The sequence below is a fragment of the Odocoileus virginianus genome, chromosome 14 (genome assembly GCF_023699985.2).
Source record: "Odocoileus virginianus isolate 20LAN1187 ecotype Illinois chromosome 14, Ovbor_1.2, whole genome shotgun sequence".
NCBI classification, from domain to species: domain Eukaryota; kingdom Metazoa; phylum Chordata; class Mammalia; order Artiodactyla; family Cervidae; genus Odocoileus; species Odocoileus virginianus.
This window is the reverse complement of record NC_069687.1, coordinates 45,442,343-45,459,828: the sequence shown is the minus strand read 5'-3', so window position 1 is coordinate 45,459,828 and position 17,486 is coordinate 45,442,343. Positions and strand designations below refer to the sequence as shown.

Sequence of the window (17,486 nt, the reverse complement as noted above, 5' to 3'; positions counted from 1 at the left end):
TTGTTGTTTTGTCCATAAGTCCTGGCTCTCTTTTACTTGCTGTTAATGAATCTCTCTGAACCTTTGTTTCCTCATGTCAAAAATGGGAAGAAATACCCAACTTTTAGGGTTGTGAATTGCTATTAAGGTTAAACAAATTGATACATTTATAATACTTAAAATAGTGACTTGAACATAGTACTATATAAATGCACACAAATTTGTGGATTTTTCTTTAAACTATGTGCCAGACCCTACACTAAGCCCAGTGCCTTAGACAAAAGCTATAGATGATGACATTTAAGCAAATATACTATTCAACTGCCCTTTTGCTCTCAGATCTAGTCTCTTACTTTCAGCTCTAGTCTGTATCTCAGGAAACTACACCTCCCAGGCTCCCTGGAAGCTGCCTCCAGGTACTTTTGGGGAAGTGCCAGGAGGCATTGGCAAGAGTAAGAGCAGGAGAACGCGGAAAACCAGTGTAGTTCTCCTCAATGTCCCTCTGCTTCCTATGAACTCTCCAGTAGGGGTTCTACTCCTCCCACTTCCTCCTCACAGCCCCTCACTTGTGGTTCTGGCTCCCACTAGCTTCTGGGCCTTGGTAGTACCAGCTCTTTCTCTTATACTCCAGAACAGAAGTGGTTGCATCCTCCTTCTGTGGTTAATTTCTGGATGGCCTTTAACCTTGTCATCTGGCTTCTCAGCTTTTCTACCACCAGCATAACGAAATTTCTATATGAAATTGCCTCTCTTTCAGAGGTCTAAAGAGGTCTGCATTTTCCTGAATGAGCCCTGACTGATAAGGCAAGACATGTCATCTCTCTCAGCTACAGTTTTCCTACTCTCTGGATACACAGTCTGGGGCTGTTTTGTTTGATAAAGGACTTTCCAGTTATAATGTACATAGCCTAGAAAAGTTAAAACAACTTGTTCAGTCTTACAACTAATTAGTGACATATTCAGAACTTTAACCCATATCTCCTAAGAAGTTACCACACAGCCTCCTGGTGGCTCAGAGGAAAAGAGTCCACCTGCAATGCAAGTAGATGAGGGTTCAGTCCCTGGCTTGGGAAGATCCCCTGGAGGAGGAAATGGCCATCCACTTCAGTATCCTTGCCAGGGACAATACCATGGACTGGGGAGCCTGGTGGGTTACAGTCCATTGGGTCACAAAGAGTCAGGCTGAGCACATATACAATAGTGGTGGAAGTGGTTCAGTTGCTAAGTCATGTCTGACTCTGCAACCCCATGGACTGTAGCCTGCCAGGCTCCTCTGTCCATGGGATTTTCCAAGCAAGAATACTGGAGTGGGTTGCTATTTCCTCCTCCAGGGGATCTTCCCTACCCAGGGACTGAACCCACAAAATAAGAGCTTCCCTTATTTCTGTATTTAAATCTCAAAATCGAGTTGATAGCATGCTTACCAAATTTTTTACAATGTGATTTTCTTAGAAACTACACCATCCTCCCCCAAAGAAAAATATTTCTGCCTTATGGATTTTATTTTTGCAAATATTTTTAACCCAATTTGAGATTTTTTTTTTTTTTTTTTTTTTTTTACAACTACTGAAACTTCCAGACTACAGTTGGGAGAGTTCACTTAAGTGGTTTAAATTGTTAGTTTAGGCGGGTTGAAACTCAGCAGATTTCTGCACTGAGCTCCCATACTTGATGTGAAAACCTAATGTGGTAAAGCAATTGGGTACTATAAATCATACCACTGCACCACTGGCTTGAACTTGGATCGTCTCTCCCCTGGATTTTTTCTTTTCCTGCCCCGGGTTTAGTAGAAATAATATGGGCTAGCAGTGATTCCTACCGTTTGAATTCCTGGCAGCTAATATCCTGTGCTGACATCAGCAACTCTGAACATTTAGCTGTAATGATTATTGCTTAACATTTATTGAGACCTGTCAGTGGGCTAGATGGAGAGGATGGGGGATAAGGCACTTAACCTAAATGAGGGAATTTGGAGCACATCAGCTTAATTCATTGCAAGCAGCTTTCAGAGAAAATGGAACAGAGAGTTCTGTGGTGTTTGCTACCAGCCTGGTTATTTACAAGTCATCACAAGGAACCTAAGAAAGTGCTTGCTTCCTTTCTCCCTCAAGAGAGAAATTTCTTCTCCAGAATTTTCTAGACTATCCCAGCAACAACTCCCTCTCCTCCCTCCATAGGTCTGATGTCGTGACCACCTCTGTTTAAACCCATCAGCAGCTTTGCATCTTTCTAGGACAAAGGCCAGATTCTTTAGCTGGCAAAGTCCTCCCAATGTAGCCTGGCCTCACTTGCTTTTCTCAACTTCTGCACCTCCCATTTCAATCCTTCCCCCTGCCCCCATCCCCTTGAACAGTTCCTTGAATATCTCTCAGTTCTTGAGGACCCCATACCTTTTACTCTACGACGTCTTTGCCTATGTTTTTTTTTTTTTTCTTTTAACCTTCCATCCACTGAGTGCTTGATAGAGTCCTACAATCTTTTAAGAACCAGCCCAGACTTGCCTCCTATGTAGAAGGTTCCTGACTGCTGTAGGAGGTGTGGCCCGTTTTTACTATCCATCATGAAAGAATCCCTCCTCCCCCTTGTTAAGCCTCCTCAGAGGCAGTGAACCACAGACTTCCCCTTCAACAGCACTGCAGAAGAGGAGGTTTTAATCCCCATTTTATTTTTTATTTTTTTAGTACGAAATTAGTTTTTATTTTGACTTCAAAATAAACACTTAACATTTTTCCAAAACTAAAGATGAATACTTAGAAACAAGGGTAGAAGATTATTTTTTTCCTTCCCTGGGGAAACCAGTAAGGCAGACGTTCTAACGTGGCTTGCAAGTCTCTTTCATTGGACTAATCTAGACAGTTAAGACCCTCCCCGACTTTCCCTCTATTGTCAGTTGTACCTACCAGGGTTATGGCTGGTAGGAGAAAAACCCCTGAACAGCCCCCTGCCCGCTCCCCCACCCAACACAATCAAGGGATTTGAAAAGTTGGGAAAATCGTTGAAACATGTGACCAAGTGTTCATATAAAATCCTCTCTAAGGAGACTGAGTGAAGCTACTATGCCTCAGCACCTCAGCTGAGGTTTCTGCCTGGTCAGTGCGAAGCACGTCAGTCAGCAGGCTGCACCCCTCACAGCTCACCACAGGGATGTCATAAGTTGAACTTCAGCTTCAGCACGTACTTCAGATGGACCTGAGCAATGTCATAGACGATGTACTCGTTATATAGCAGACAGGTGTCATTAACACCAGATGAAATCCCTGTCCCGAGAGGCACCTCCACACCATCCATAGTAATACTAGCCGATGGGTCAGGGGTAGTTTTGCCTAAACCTTTGACACTGTGCTTGCCCTTGGGTAACTTGCTGATATGCGAAGCGTGTTTCAGTTCATACATGTTTCCAAGGGCAACTTCTCCCAACAGGATCAAGCCTATTGGGTCTCCTTGGGACGTGTGGCAGTAGTTGGCACTCTTGGAGACCATGTCAGCGAAATAGATCCCCTTACCAAACACGTAGCCTGTCACAGGCGCTTCAGGTGGGGCTATCCAGAGACCCTGGGACAGGATGCCTGCGAAGTTGGTGGTCCTGGACCCGTGCCACAGGAGCCTCCGGTTATGCAACTGCTTAAACGGCTTGTAACGCTGGCTCTCCCCTTCGCGCTCTATCTTGAAAATGTCGACGACTTCCAAATCGTACGCGTTGTGTGTGGTCGCGTGAGTGTTCTTCACATACTTCCTAATGATCTCAGCTTCTTCGGAATCTTTGTCCACAACCTTAATGTCAGTTTTGAGCTTCTCATAGTTGACATCAATGGGGTCCTTGCTGCTGTCATCAGAACTGCCCCTGAGTAGACTGTAGGCCACCTCAATGTCCAGCAGGTTGTCCAGCATTTCCACCTTGGCCTGCATGCTGTCTGCATTGTTCAGGAGCGGGGGCTTCTTCATCCCGAAGTCATGGGGGATCAGGGTGTAGAAGCGGTTGGAGAGATCCAGGATGTGAGAGTCACTACTGCCCTGGGACAGTGCCTGCTGGACCTCGCTGAGGATGGAGTATGCAGCCTGTATCTGCCTTTTGCTCAGCTTCCCCAAGGGCATCTTCTGAAGGTCAGTCTCATACTCCACCATGGCTTTCTTCATACTTTCCACATCAAAGATCATTTTAATGAGGTTCTGCACTGGCTTGGGGAGCTTGGACTTGGTGCCAGGGTTTACCGTCAACTTCTTCACCGCCTCTTCATCCTGGCCATAGTCAATCTCCAGAGGGTAGAACTTTTTGGGATGCTTTGTTAAGTTTTTGGAGTGCCAGGCATTTCCGGTTTTCTCTTCATATAATTTCATAAAATGCTCAATGGCATCCTCCTCGGATGGCATCTGCTCCAGTTTGTTACTACCAATCACCGTGCCCACACGGCCCCAGGACCTGAATATCCAGTACCTGCTCTCTTTGTCATCCTCCAGGAGCTGCAGCTTGTAATACGAGTTGGTCCCTTTGACGATGTCCACGAGCCCGAGGGTGGCGCTGAAGACCTTCCCGCCTTTCTCAAGGACGTGTGCGTTGTGTTCCAGACCTGAATCAGGGTCAACGGCTGCTCCTCCTTTAAGAGTTAACTTCATCCTCTTTTCAGATTTGTTGGTACCTTCCTCCTTGGTGGGGCCCTTGCTCTTCTTGGAGGGCACGGCCCCTGACTTCCCTCTTGGGGCCACTGCTTCAACAGGCTCCACCTTCACCTCGGCCCCCCAGGGGGACAAGAGGTGGGTGGAGAGCAACTCCTGAAGGCTTTTGGTGGAGGTGGAGATGTCCTGGAGGAAGTCCTCAGACACCACGCGGATGTTGGCTTCTTTTACTTCCTCCATCTTTTTATTCATCTTGTCCACCTCCTTTTTGGTGCTGATACACAGGGAGGCCTTGTTGGCCGTCCCTGTCAATTTCCCCCCGAGTTTCTCAATCGTGGCCTTCACTTCATCCTTGTTCTGGGAGAGTTTCCCAAGAGTCAGGATCTTCATGTTGGATAATAGCTTGTCTGGGGGGCCAGAGTGCACAGTGGCAGGCGCTGAAGCTGCGGGGGGCGGGGGTGCCGCCCCCACCGGGGCGCTGCTCTCTGGGGGGAATATACGGACCTGCTTTTTGATCTTCAGTTTCTTGAAGTAAGAGATTTCTCGGAATTCCTTTGGGGTCACCCACTCCTTCCGGTTGGGTGTCTGTGTCTTGACCATACACTTGGTCCAGGCAGTCACGTCCCCGGTACAATAATAGGCATTGCCCTTGAAGACCAGCTGGCCCGAGCATTCCTCACATGGAAGGAGGGCGCCAAACACCAAACCATCAGCCACTCGGTCCAAGATCGCCGACTCCCCGGAGGGCACTTGCTGCTTGTTGAAGATGAGCAGCTCTTTCAGGTCATTTGTTGAGCACACTTTCTTTAGCTCGTCCTTGACGTTCCAGATCAGGTCATTCTGGGCCTTGAGGGCCTTTTCAAGTTTAATCTCCTTGTCTTTTTCTTTTTTAGATTTCTTCTTGGCCACTTCATCTATTCCATCCACCTCATCGCCTTTTCTCTTTCTTTCACCCTTGATTTCCAGGAGCTGCTTCTTGAGGGCTTCTTGGTCCTCTGCAGTGAGGCAACTGAAGCCCATGAGCTGGCTTGCGCTGAACTCAGGACGGAAGCCCAGCTCCTCCCGTTTCTGAACAAAACACTTTGGGTTGTACCAACAGTCAACCATGCCCAGCTGGGGCTTATCGGGGTACACCACCTTCTTGGACAGGCCCACCTGGCCCTTTTCTATGTTCTCCATGCAGCTCTTGCACGTGCTTCTGTTGGATTTGGCGTACCCAGCCCCAAAGTGAATCAGCGTCTTCTTGGTCTTGCTGCCAACTCCATCTTGGCCTTTGCCTGAAACATCTGTCGCTCCTCCAGTCTTGGCCATCTTCTTGATCTTCTGCTGGTCATCCCAGCGGAGCTCGGAGAACCCATCCACCTCGACATCAGGGTGCCAGATGGAGTGGCCAACCTTCCAGAAGCAGGAGAGGTGGTGCCAGTGCGGGATTTTCCCATCGAACATGGGCGACTGCACCATGAAGGCCATCCGGATCGAGTCCTTGGGGATGCTCTCTTTGCATTTTTTGCAAGCCGCGCGCCCGCTCTTGGCGTACTCGACCCGGTAGACCTTGTCTGAAGACTCCGCCATCCTTCTCCTGCCGCTTACAGCTCCGGGAGCCCGACGCCGCGACCTGGAGACCCGCTTCTGCTACTGCAGTCTCTAATCCCCATTTTAGAGATAAAGAAATTGGAGGATTAGAGTGGTTACCCCACCTGCCTAAGGTCATAAAGGTGGCTAGGAAGTGGCAGAGCAGATGTTTAAGCAAGGTCTATGGGATTCAAGACACATTGATCTCTCTAGACCCTTCTTTCCTCTGTGATATCTTCACAGCACTACTCATGGCCTTCAAAAGTACTTCATCTGTTTCTATTCCCATCAGCCACTTTGAACACTTTGCCTCCTCTTTGCACTCTAGGCTCTGGAATGCAAAGAGTTTGCAATAGGTGAGTGCTGTGTGTATTTGTTATTATTATTAATCTTCATTCTCTTCTATTTCCTCATTTAACTAAGAAAAAATTTTCTGCCTTTTTATTCTAAGACAGTGGTCATCCTCCACAGGCTGGACACTCCCTGAAAGTGCCCGCAGCACAGATAAGAGATCTTTGAACTATGCACATTACATTCTACCTTGTTCTTCAAAACTGAGCAAAATGTCAGGGTGGCAAAAAGTTTGACTCTCCTCCCACCTCCTCCCAAATCACTGCTGAAGTCCCTCTCTGCCACTTCTCCCATCCTATCTATACCAGTTTGGCCCCTAAGGAGGCAGCATGGTGTGAATTTTAGGTCCAGACAGACCTGGGTTGGGTCCAGATACTGTCACTTCCTGTCATATGACCTTGAGCTCCATTCAGAACTCCTCCAAATCACAGTGTCCTCATTTGGAAACTGGGGATGATAGTACCTCTCTCACAAGGGAAAGTGACTGTTAGGATTAAATGAGATTACATATATAGCAATTAGTTAAGTGTTTGACCATAGTAAGTGCTCTATAGCTTTACCCGTAATTATCATCTCATTTTTGGTTTTGCAGATTTCTGCTCCAGTGTTCATGGATAAATAGTCAGATATGAGTTGATACAGGTTTTACTGTAATTCTACTCAGGAATTTTTTTTTTTAAACAATGCTTAAGAGCTTCCCTCATGGCTCAGATGGTAAAAGCATCTGCTTGCAATGCAGAAGACCTGGGCTTGATCCCTGGGTAGGGAAGATCCTCTGGAGAAGGAAATGGCAACCCACTCCAGTACTCTTGCCTGGAAAATCCCATGGATGGAGGAGCCTCGTAGGCTAGAGTTCGTGGGATCAGACAGGACTGAGTGATTTCACTTTCACTTATGAGGTTATTTAACCTTCAAAGTTCAAAGGAATAAAAACATAAAGGCAAAATGTACACCCAGGAGACTGGAAATTTTGCTTAATATTGCTCAAATGACACTGCTCAGATGACCACCCCTAAAAATCTACCACTGGACTCACTGAAGCAGATGGGGGTGGATCTTTTCCCCCTGTTGTAAGGACTGCTTTACTCAAACAGAAGACTTAAACCCTATGGGCCTTATTGTAGTGACTCTGGTTCCTACTAGACTGCTAAGTAAAAGATCAAATGAATACATGCCCCACTCTCTAGGAGATCATATTTTAAAATGCCATAGAATAACACTGTGATAATTGCTAACGTTTATTGTTTACTTTATAAACTAAATGCTTTACATTTGTTCTCCTAGTTAATCTTTATAACAACTGGAAAAGACAGAGAAAGCTATTATCCACTTTTTACATATGAGGAAGTTGAGACTGAGAGAGAGAACATCACTTGCTCAAGTTGGGAATTAAGCCTAATCCTATCTGATCTTGTGGTCCTTGTTGTTCATTCACTCAGTTGTGTCCAACTTTTTGGGACCCCACAGACTGCAGCATACCAGGCTTCCCTGTCTTTTACCATCTCTCAAACCTTGCTCAAACTCATGTCTATTGAGTCAGTGATGCTGTGCAACCATCTCATCTGTCATCCCCTTCTCCTGCCTTCAACCTTACCCAGCATCAGGGTCTTTTCCAATGAGTAGGCTCTTTTCATCAGGTGGTCAAAGTATTGGAGCTTCAGCTTCAGCCTCAGACCTTTCAAAGAATATTTAGGACTGATTTCCTTTAGTATTGACTGGTTTGATATCCTTGTAGTCCAAGGGGCTCTCAAGAGTCTTCTCCAACACCACAGTTCAAAAGCATCAGTTCTTTGGTGCTCAGCCTGCTTTATGGTCCGACTCTCATATCCATACATGTCTACTGGAAAAACCATAGCTTTGACTAGACAGACCTTTGTTGGTAAAGTAATGTTTCTGCTTTTTAATATGCTGTCTAGGTTGGTCATAGCTTTTCTTCCAAGGAGCAAGAGTCTTTTAATTTCATGGCTGCAGTCACCATCTGCAGTGATTTTGGAGCCTAGAAAAACAAAGTCTGTCACTGTTTCCATTGTTTCCCCATCTATTTGCATGGAGTGATAGGACCAGATGCAATGATCTTAGTTTCCTGAATGCTGAGTTTTAAGCCACGTTTTTCATTCTCCCCTTTCACTTCTATCAAGAGGCTCTTTAGTTTTTCTTCACTTTCTGCCATAAGGGTGGTGTCATCTGCATATCTGAGGTTATTGATATTTCTCCCAGCAATCTTGATTCCAGCTTGTGCTTCATACAGCCCAGCGTTTCTCATGATGTACTCTGCATACAAGTTAAATAAGCAGGGTGACAGTATACAGCCTTGACTTACCCCTTTCCCAATTTGGAACCAGTCTGTTCTCCCATGTCCAGTTATAACTGTTGCTAGTTGACTTGCATACAGATTTCTCAAGAGGCAGGTCAGGTGGTCTGGTATTTCCATCTCTTGAAGAATTTTCCAGTTTGTTGTGACCTACAGAGTCAAAGGCTTTGGTGCAGTCAATGAAGCAGAAGTAGATGTTTTTCTGGAACTCGTTTGCTTTTTCTGTGATCCAAGAGATGTTGGCAATTTGATCTCTGGTTCCTCGGTCTTTTCTAAATCCACCATGAACATCTGAAAGTTCACAGTTCACATACTACTAAAGCCTGGCTTGGAGAATTTTGAGCATTACTTTGCTAGCATGTGCGATGAGTGCAATTGTGCGGTAGTTCGAGCATTCTTTGGCTTTGCCTTTCTTTGGGATTGGAATGAAAACTGACCTTTTACAGTCCTGTGGCCACTGCTGAGTTTTCCAAATTTGTTGGCATGTTGAGTGCAGCCCTTTCACAGCATCATCTTTTAGGATTTGAAATAGCTCAACTGGAATTCCATCACCTCCACTAACTTTGTTTGTAGTAATGCTTCCTAGGCCCGCTTGACTTCACATTCCAGGATGTCTGGCTCTAGGTGAGTGATCACAGGATCATTGTTATCTGGGTCATGGAGATCTTTTTTGCATAGTTATTCTGTGTATTCTTGCCACCTCTTCTTAATATCCTCTGCTTCTGTTAGGTCCATACCATTTCTGTCCTTTATTGAGCCCATCTTTGCATGAAATGATCCCTTGGTATCTCTAATTTTCTTGAAGAGATCTCTAGTCTTTCCCACTCCATTGTTTTCCTCTGTTTCTTTGCATTGATCACTGAGGAAGGCTTTCTTTTCTCTCCTTGCTATTCTTTGGAACTCTGCATTCAAATGAGTATATCTTTCCTTTTCTCCTTTGCTTTTTGCATCTTTTCTTTTCTCAGCTATTTGTAAGACCGCCTCAGGCAACCATTTTGCCTTCTTGCATTTCTTTTTCTTGGGGATGGTCTTGATCACTGCCTTCTGTACAATGTCATGAACCTCTGTCCATAGTTCTTCAGGCACTCTGTCTATCAGATCTAATCCCTTGAATCTATTTGTCACTTCCACTGTATAATTGTAAGGTAGTTGATTTAGGTCATACCTGAATGGTCTAGTGGTTTTTCCCTACTTTCTCAATTTAAGTCTGAATTTGGCAATAAGGAGTTCATGGTCGAGTCACAGTCAGCTCCCGGTCTTGTTTTTGCTGACCATATAGAGCTTCTCCATCTTTGGCTGCAACGAATATAATCAGTCTGATTTTGATATTGACCATCTGGTGATGTCCATGTGTAGAGTCTTCTCTTGTGTTGTTGGAAGAGGCTGTTTGCTATGACCAGTGCGTTCTTTTGACAAATCTCTGTTAGCCTTTGCCCTGCTTCATTTTGTACTTCAAGGCTGAATTTGCCTGTTACTCCAGTTATCTCTTGGCTTCCCACTTTTGCATCCTAGTGCCCATGTGCTAATAAATGTTTAGTAGGTGGCTGTTCAGAGAAAAATCAGTGCTTGTTGATTTCCCTGATGTAAGTACTCCCACCATGGCTGATGTCAGTCAAGCCACTAAGTGTGATGTCAACCATCTCACAAAATTCCTGAAAATGGGTATGCACAGCTCCAGCATAGCACTACTGGTCATTTAAATGATATATTCCAGGTCTCCAAAATGCTTTCATTCACTTCTCATCTTCCATCTCATAATTCACAATCCTAGATTCATATTAGAATCACCTGGGAGCTGAAACAAATCTGGCATCCTATCTAGCCCCTGAGATACTCATTTGATCGGTGTGGTTGGTGTTTAGTCAGAGTAGCATCTTTTTTTTTTTTTAAACTCCTCAGATAATTTCTCAGTGCAGCCAGGATTAAGAAACACTGATCTTGAAGAATATATCCTACTCATCACCCACTCTTCAACACAGATTCACAAATACATGATACATTAATACCCTATTTTATTTTTCAAACTTTTGAGTTTTGTGCAGTACATGACAACTGTGCTTTTTTTTTTTCTTTTTTCTTTATTTTTGGCTACACTGGGTCTTTGTTGCTTTGTTTGAGTTTTCTCTAGTTGCCATGAGCAGGGTCTAGTCTTCGTGGCAGTGTGCGTGCTTCTCATTGCAGTGGCTTCTCTTGTTGCAGAGCACAGGCTCTAAGTGTGTGGGTTTCAGTAGCTGCAGCACACAGGCTCAGCAGTTGTGATTCCCAGGCCATAGAGTGTGTGGGCCTCAGTTTGCTCTAGAACTCAGGCTCAGTGGCTGTGGCGCCCAGCCTTGCTTGCTGCAGAGCGTGTGGAATCATCCCCATCCAGGCTTCAAACCCATGTCCCCTGCATTAGCAGGTGGACTTTTATCCACTGTGCCACTGGGGAAGTCCCTAATTGTGCTTGTTTATAATTTTTTAAATCTAGTTTACTCAAGAAATGATTTTGGATACATTTTTCCTTTCACTTAAATGGTGACTGGCATGTGATAGAAACTGAATATGGTGTAGTTATTTTGTTGTTACCATCATAAATTTCATGATCTATAACACCTTGTATGAGTCTCTAATCCACTGGATTTTATCATTTGCACTTGGTTGAGTCTCAAATGATTGACACAAATTATGTTTGTCCCCAGGACAAAATTTTCAGCACCTCTCCCCAAACAGACCCAAAATCAGGGATCTTCCTTTCACTCGGAACAACCTAGCTCCCCTACCAGACCAAAAATGTAAGTATTTTCAATCTTCCTCAGCTTCCTTTGCAAATAGTAGTGCTGTTATTAGGACTAAATGTTATTTCATTTTACTTTCATTTTTCCAAGAGAACATCAAGTACCAAAACTTGAAAATTATAGGAAAATAGACTAGAGACAGTCTTTAAAGCTCCATCCAACATGGTAATGCTTATTTAAAAGAAATAGTCACTTCCTTGAGGAATTTTTATGTTTGGACTATAAAAACAATAACAGAAGTTTATTTTGCTATGTACTATTTAATGTCTTTAATGCTTTAAAAAATATTCTAAGACTGGCTTCCTGACATTGTTTTCCTTACTATATTGGACAGAAAGAAATATGTGTTACCTCTGTACTCACAGGCTCTGCAGTCCTTAGCAGAAAGGAATAATCAAGTATGATGTTCAACAGGTTTACTTTTGGCATTATTTTATACAAAACTTCTCCCAATATAAACTGTTAATATATTCTATTCACCAAGTGATCAAGTTTGCCTGTGCCTAAGTATTATCTAGGGTGCTTGTTATAAAATGGATTCCAGGGCCCCACACTCAAAAATGCTGAGTTTGTATATGCTTATATCTGTACTCTGAGACAGTGTAGATTAGAAAGCTGATTCAGAGAGGTCACATGACTCACCCATTATTATTTAGGCAGTAAGTTGCAGAGCTACAGGATACTGAGTCAGCTGCTTCAAGAAACAAATAATACTCACTGGATTCTAATTTCCTTTCTTCCTGTTCTTCCTATCCCAACGCACTGGTTTATAACATGTGTGCAAGCACTCGCATGCACATGTACACACACACACACACTCTACATCCTCTTAATTGCAGAGATTAGATGACTTAGAAGCTGCTCTGTTTAAGACAAGTCCCTTACCCTTTCTTTCCTTCAATTTCTTCCTGTAGCCTGTAAGCGTAGTGCAACCTGATAAGATTGTTGAGAGGATTAAATGAGATGACATGTGCAAAATCCTTGGCAACCATTTGCACAGAGTAAATAAGCAATATATCTTTTCTTCCCCAGACTGCAGTACAGATGGTACAAGTCAAGAGTTTAGTTTAGTTAAAAACCAAGAACCATGGGGTCTTAGGACAACTCTGTCTTTTTTTTTTTTCCAGATAAGGAAAGGGAGAAGTGAAGATTTGTCCAAAGTCACACACATACTTAGTAGCAGAAACCAAGACCTCTTCCTTGACAGATTATTTTCCTTGCCCTTACTAATTTGTCTAAAGAGAGAGTTTTGGATGGTGTGAATTCAATCACTGAATGAAACTCAAGTCTGACCTTGTCTTTCAGCAGAAATGTAGTCACAAAGACATTTAAGGAAAGAGTCACTTAGCCTTAAATCCAGTATGGCCTAGAGAAGCCAAGGAGAGGGGATTTTCTTTGACAGAGCCCAGCAGCTTTGCTTTTCATGATTAAATTTAAGGAGACAGGGAAAGATAAAGATCTTTGATCAACTATAGCTCTATGAAAAAGAAATGGAAAGGTACAGTGCCTTTCCTGAAAGAAACCTGAGAACCTTTTGAGGTTTGCATAAAAGCACAGTACAAACGTCTTGGGGCTTATTTAGGACCTTGTGCTGACTTGGCTTTCAAGGGCTGCTCCACCCAAGGAAGAGAACTTTGCCAGGCACACACAGCCTGATCATGTTTTCACCAAACTCAGCCCCGCCTCGTATTGCGCATATTAGACTTCCCTGACTGGAGCTTCCTAGGTTGCACCAGTGGTAAAGAACCTGCCTGCCAATACAGGAGACATAAGAGACGTGGATTCAATCTCTGGGTCAGGAAGATCCCCTGGAGATGGGCATGGCAACCCACTCCAGTATTCTTGCCTGGAGAATCCCATGGACAGAGGAAGCTGACAAAGAGTCAGACACGACTGAAGCAACTTAGCACGCACACACAACATCCCTGACTATGTGTAAGCTTGATAGGTAGATACACATGACTTTCTCCTGAAGTTTAGCTTTCTGCAAGAAAAACTTCTTAGAAGCACCTCTATTCCTTCAGATATAACACAGTTCTTCTACCACCACTCCATTCCTAAGAGAAGAAAACCTTGAAAGTCTTTCCTTCTATTCTTTCCTCCCAGTTCTGTCTGGAGAACCTCTACGGACCAACCGAGTGCTTCCTGCTATTCCAAGCCAGCGGGGACACAGTCCACCAGCTGAAGAGAGTGAAAACTCTGCCAGTTCCACCAATGATGAAAAGTAGCTGTGGGTCACTGATTGTGAAAATATAGACAAGATCTATTTTCAACTGTAAAAGAACAAGATTACTCTAGTTCGTAAGAATGAAGACTGATCTAGTAAATTGCATTCTATAAGCCATTCATGGTTTTTTAACTCAAAGTTCTTTGTTCCACATAAGCACTTAGAATCTTTAATTGTGTATATATAGCAAGTCTGTGAGTTTCTGTGACCTCTACAAGTCAAATAAAAAGTCACAGTATGTTATCAGCAGGGAACCTTAGTTATGTTTGGTTTGTTTTGTGGCATGTTTGCTGATTTTTTTTAAATGATTTTCTGTTTTTAAAAAATGTATGCTTTGCTGAATAAAAAAAGCACATTCCATATGTGTTATTTACATTTATTGCAATTCCACTTTGGGTTCAGTTCAGTTCAGTCACTCAGTCGCGTCCGACTGTTTGCAACCCCATGAACCGCAGCACACCAGGCCTCCCTGTCCATCACCAACTCCCGGAGTCCACCCAAACCCATGTCCATCGAATCGGTGATGCCATCCAACCATCTCATCCTCTGTCATCCCCTTCTCCTCTTGCCCTCAATCTCTCCCAGCATCAGGGTCTTCTCAAATGAGTCAGCTCTTCACATCAGGTGGCCAAAGTATTGGAGTTTCAACTTCAACATCAGTCCTTCCAATGAACACCCAGGACTGATCTCCTTTAGGATGGACTGGTTGGATCTCCTTGCAGTCCAAGGGACTCTCAAGAGTCTTCTCCAACACCACAGTTCAAAAGCATCAATTCTTTGGTGCTCAACTTTCTTTATAGTCCAACTCTCACATCCATACATGACCACTGAAGAAACCATAGCCTTGACTAGACAGACCTTTGTTGACAAAGTAATGTCTCTGCTTTTTAATATGTTGTCTAGGTTGGTCATAACCTTCCTTCCAAAGAGTAAGCATCTTTTACTTTCATGGCTGCGATCACCATCTGCAGTGATTTTGGAGCCCAGAAAAATAAAGTCAGCCACTTTGGGTTAACAAAACTTAATTAAAATTAAAACAGTAAATTTCTTTCATCAGTCAGTGTTTATGGCTTTTAAGTGTACAATCATCTACAAAATATTTTCCAACACTGTCAGTTCCTGGCTAGAGATCAAATAAATCATTTAACAATGTTTATATATCTTCTTTGTTATAAGATTATTTCCACCTATTGTCATTTTCAGATATGATTGTTTGTTCTAATAGAGAAAATCATGTGAGTTGGAAAAGTCTACATCTTGACCTAATGGAATGAAATAGACATTGCTCATGCATTCCTCAAACACTCTACATATTTAATCATTTTTTTTTCCTGTTTCAAAATAATGGTCTCTGTCTACTCAAGATATTCCCACACTTATGATGTAGCAAATTTCAAAAAGACTATTACTAACTACAGATCTCCTTACTAAATGGTTTGTGTATTGTTTGGAGTAATTGAAATTTCAAGATTTAGCCATATAAGATCATACTCACTCCATGTTATTACCATTCAGCAGGCTTGATAGTGGTACATTTACCATTCTATGTTAGTATTATTGATATTTATTTAGGGAGGTCAGACTGTGCCATTAACTAGATAGAAGCTCCTTTGAGACCAAATCATAGTAACTTGGCTTTACACATCTAGAAATGTGTACAGTACCTGGAACATACTTACGTGCTCAATCATCTATTCTTTTTTTCTTTAGGAAAGAAGGAAGGGAAGAAAATAGGGAGATAGAGAGGTAGTTGGCAAGGTAGAGAGATGTAAGAAGTGATCAGGAAAGAAGCTAATAGTCCACAGTCTCATTTTGCTAATGATAGTTATCTATATCGGGGATTATAAAGAATAAACCTATCAACCTCCCAAGCTAGACAGTAGCTAGAGGGAGAGCAGTTTCTGGTGCAAATGGAAGAGTTCCCAGGACATAGATTCTGAAGGGTTTTTTTTGTGTGTATGTGGGGGCTATTTTTGTCTTTGAATAATCATTCTTTGTAAACATCAGGCTGTTCAGTTGTGTCACTTAGCTACTTCTGAATCCATGTGTAGATACCTGGCCCTACACTGCCTCAACTAGCCATGATAGTCTAGCCTCTGCTTCAGTAATAAGCACCTCCAGAATCTCATTGGGTAACACAATATTTTTTTTTTTTCTCATTCACAATGCATGTCTCATTTCTAGCTGGCAGAGTTGGCTGATGTAGATTCTCCTTCAACTTGCACTTCCTTAGTCACCAAAATGGAGAAAATCAGAGGTGAGTCTCAGCACTTCTTCCCACATTTTATTTGCTAAATTAAGTCATATGGACGTGCCTAACTTCAAAGCAGATACAGAAATGCAATCCTTCTGTTTGCGTCAGGAAGGGAGAAATTCAACTCTTTATGAATTATCCAAAAGATTTCCACACTAACCAAAGCTCGGGCCCTAAGAGATCACCAAGTGGAAAGTTAAGAGGTCAAAACAATAAAAGAAAACAAAACACCCTTTATAAAACCCACCATCCCTCAACACTTGTACTTATATATATGCACATGGAATCTTCTAATGTTGGGCCTTTCCATCCAAGTTGATTTAAGAATCTTTGCTTAGCTAAAAAGAAGTAACATGTTGCCCATTACCACCTCTTTAAATAGAGCAACTATCCTTTTGCCTCTAGATAAATTTGCTTGCTTGGTGTAGGATATTCTTCAGCCAATATTTTACTGACCATATCAGATAGAGATACTCACCAATTTGTGCCCAATTTTTTTTCAAGCAACTTTTTCTTCTAAAATGATTTTCTGTTCTTCTACCACTTATATTCCCCTTTATTGCAAAGCACATAAAAATAGTAACTTTGCATACATTATTTCATTTGGATCCTTACAACAACCTGTATTTCCCAAGTACTGACAAGGTACCAACACAGAGAAGTTAAATAATTTGCTCAAAGTCACAGAGCTAATACAAGCATATCTTGGCAACATTGCAGATCCAGCTCTGCAATAAAGTAAATACTGCTCTCATTTTTCCTAGTCTGTGGACCACCAGCAATTGCAAGATGATTTACCATTCACCAGAGATTTAATAATTAACAAGTTATTTCCTGTTTTTTACGTATTAGTGTTAGAGCTACCTTTGTCCTTCTGGTGACAACTATGCCAGAATAACATGGCTGACAGGAAACTCTTCAACTTTTCATACAATTTATTCACTGACCTCCTAGATTTGACCTCTGGAAATATCCTGGAACTCATTCAGCTGCCCCAAAGACCAAAGTTGGACTAAAATGGAGGTCAGAATGGGAATGTATCTGAAGAACAAGTTTTGATAGAGACCTACAGTTTGTTGACAGTATTCAACTACCAGTATTAATATTTTTATCTCAATGTCTAGGAAATATGTGATTCTGATAGAATTTTCTGACTCTAAAATAAAATTTGCCCTGAAAACAATGAATCTAGCTACAGAGTGTGAGAGCTGCTATCATGTTCCTTTAATTTAGTGTTTGGCTTGAGTGTTATATTTCATGCTGATGGGTGTCCCAGTTGGCTCAGTGGTAAAGAATCCACCTGCCAAATCATCAGCCAAAAGAGACAAAGGTTTGATCCCTCCCTGGTCCAGCAAGATCCCCTGGAGGAGGAAATGGCAACCCATGCCAGTATTCTTGCTTGGGAAA

At 42.7% G+C, this 17,486-nt stretch overlaps 1 protein-coding gene and 1 pseudogene across 5 annotated transcripts in view; one reads left to right on the top strand and one right to left on the bottom strand.

Moving 5' to 3' along the window:
* The window catches only part of ANKRD55 (ankyrin repeat domain 55), a 106,458-nt gene extending 92,273 nt beyond the window's left edge, over window positions 1-14,185 (top strand). For 4 of the 5 annotated variants that reach the window (XM_070476701.1, XM_070476697.1, XM_070476698.1 and 1 more), the window contains exons 11-12: window positions 11,503-11,595; window positions 13,705-14,185. In XM_070476701.1, coding sequence (XP_070332802.1) covers window positions 11,503-11,595; window positions 13,705-13,826 — 215 coding nt within the window. In that variant the 3' untranslated portion in view covers window positions 13,827-14,185. The other variant, XM_070476700.1, reaches the window with a different exon arrangement.
* Window positions 2,936-6,226, bottom strand: LOC110134497 (poly [ADP-ribose] polymerase 1 pseudogene; annotated as a pseudogene).
* Window positions 14,186-17,486: the final 3,301 nt, after the last annotated feature.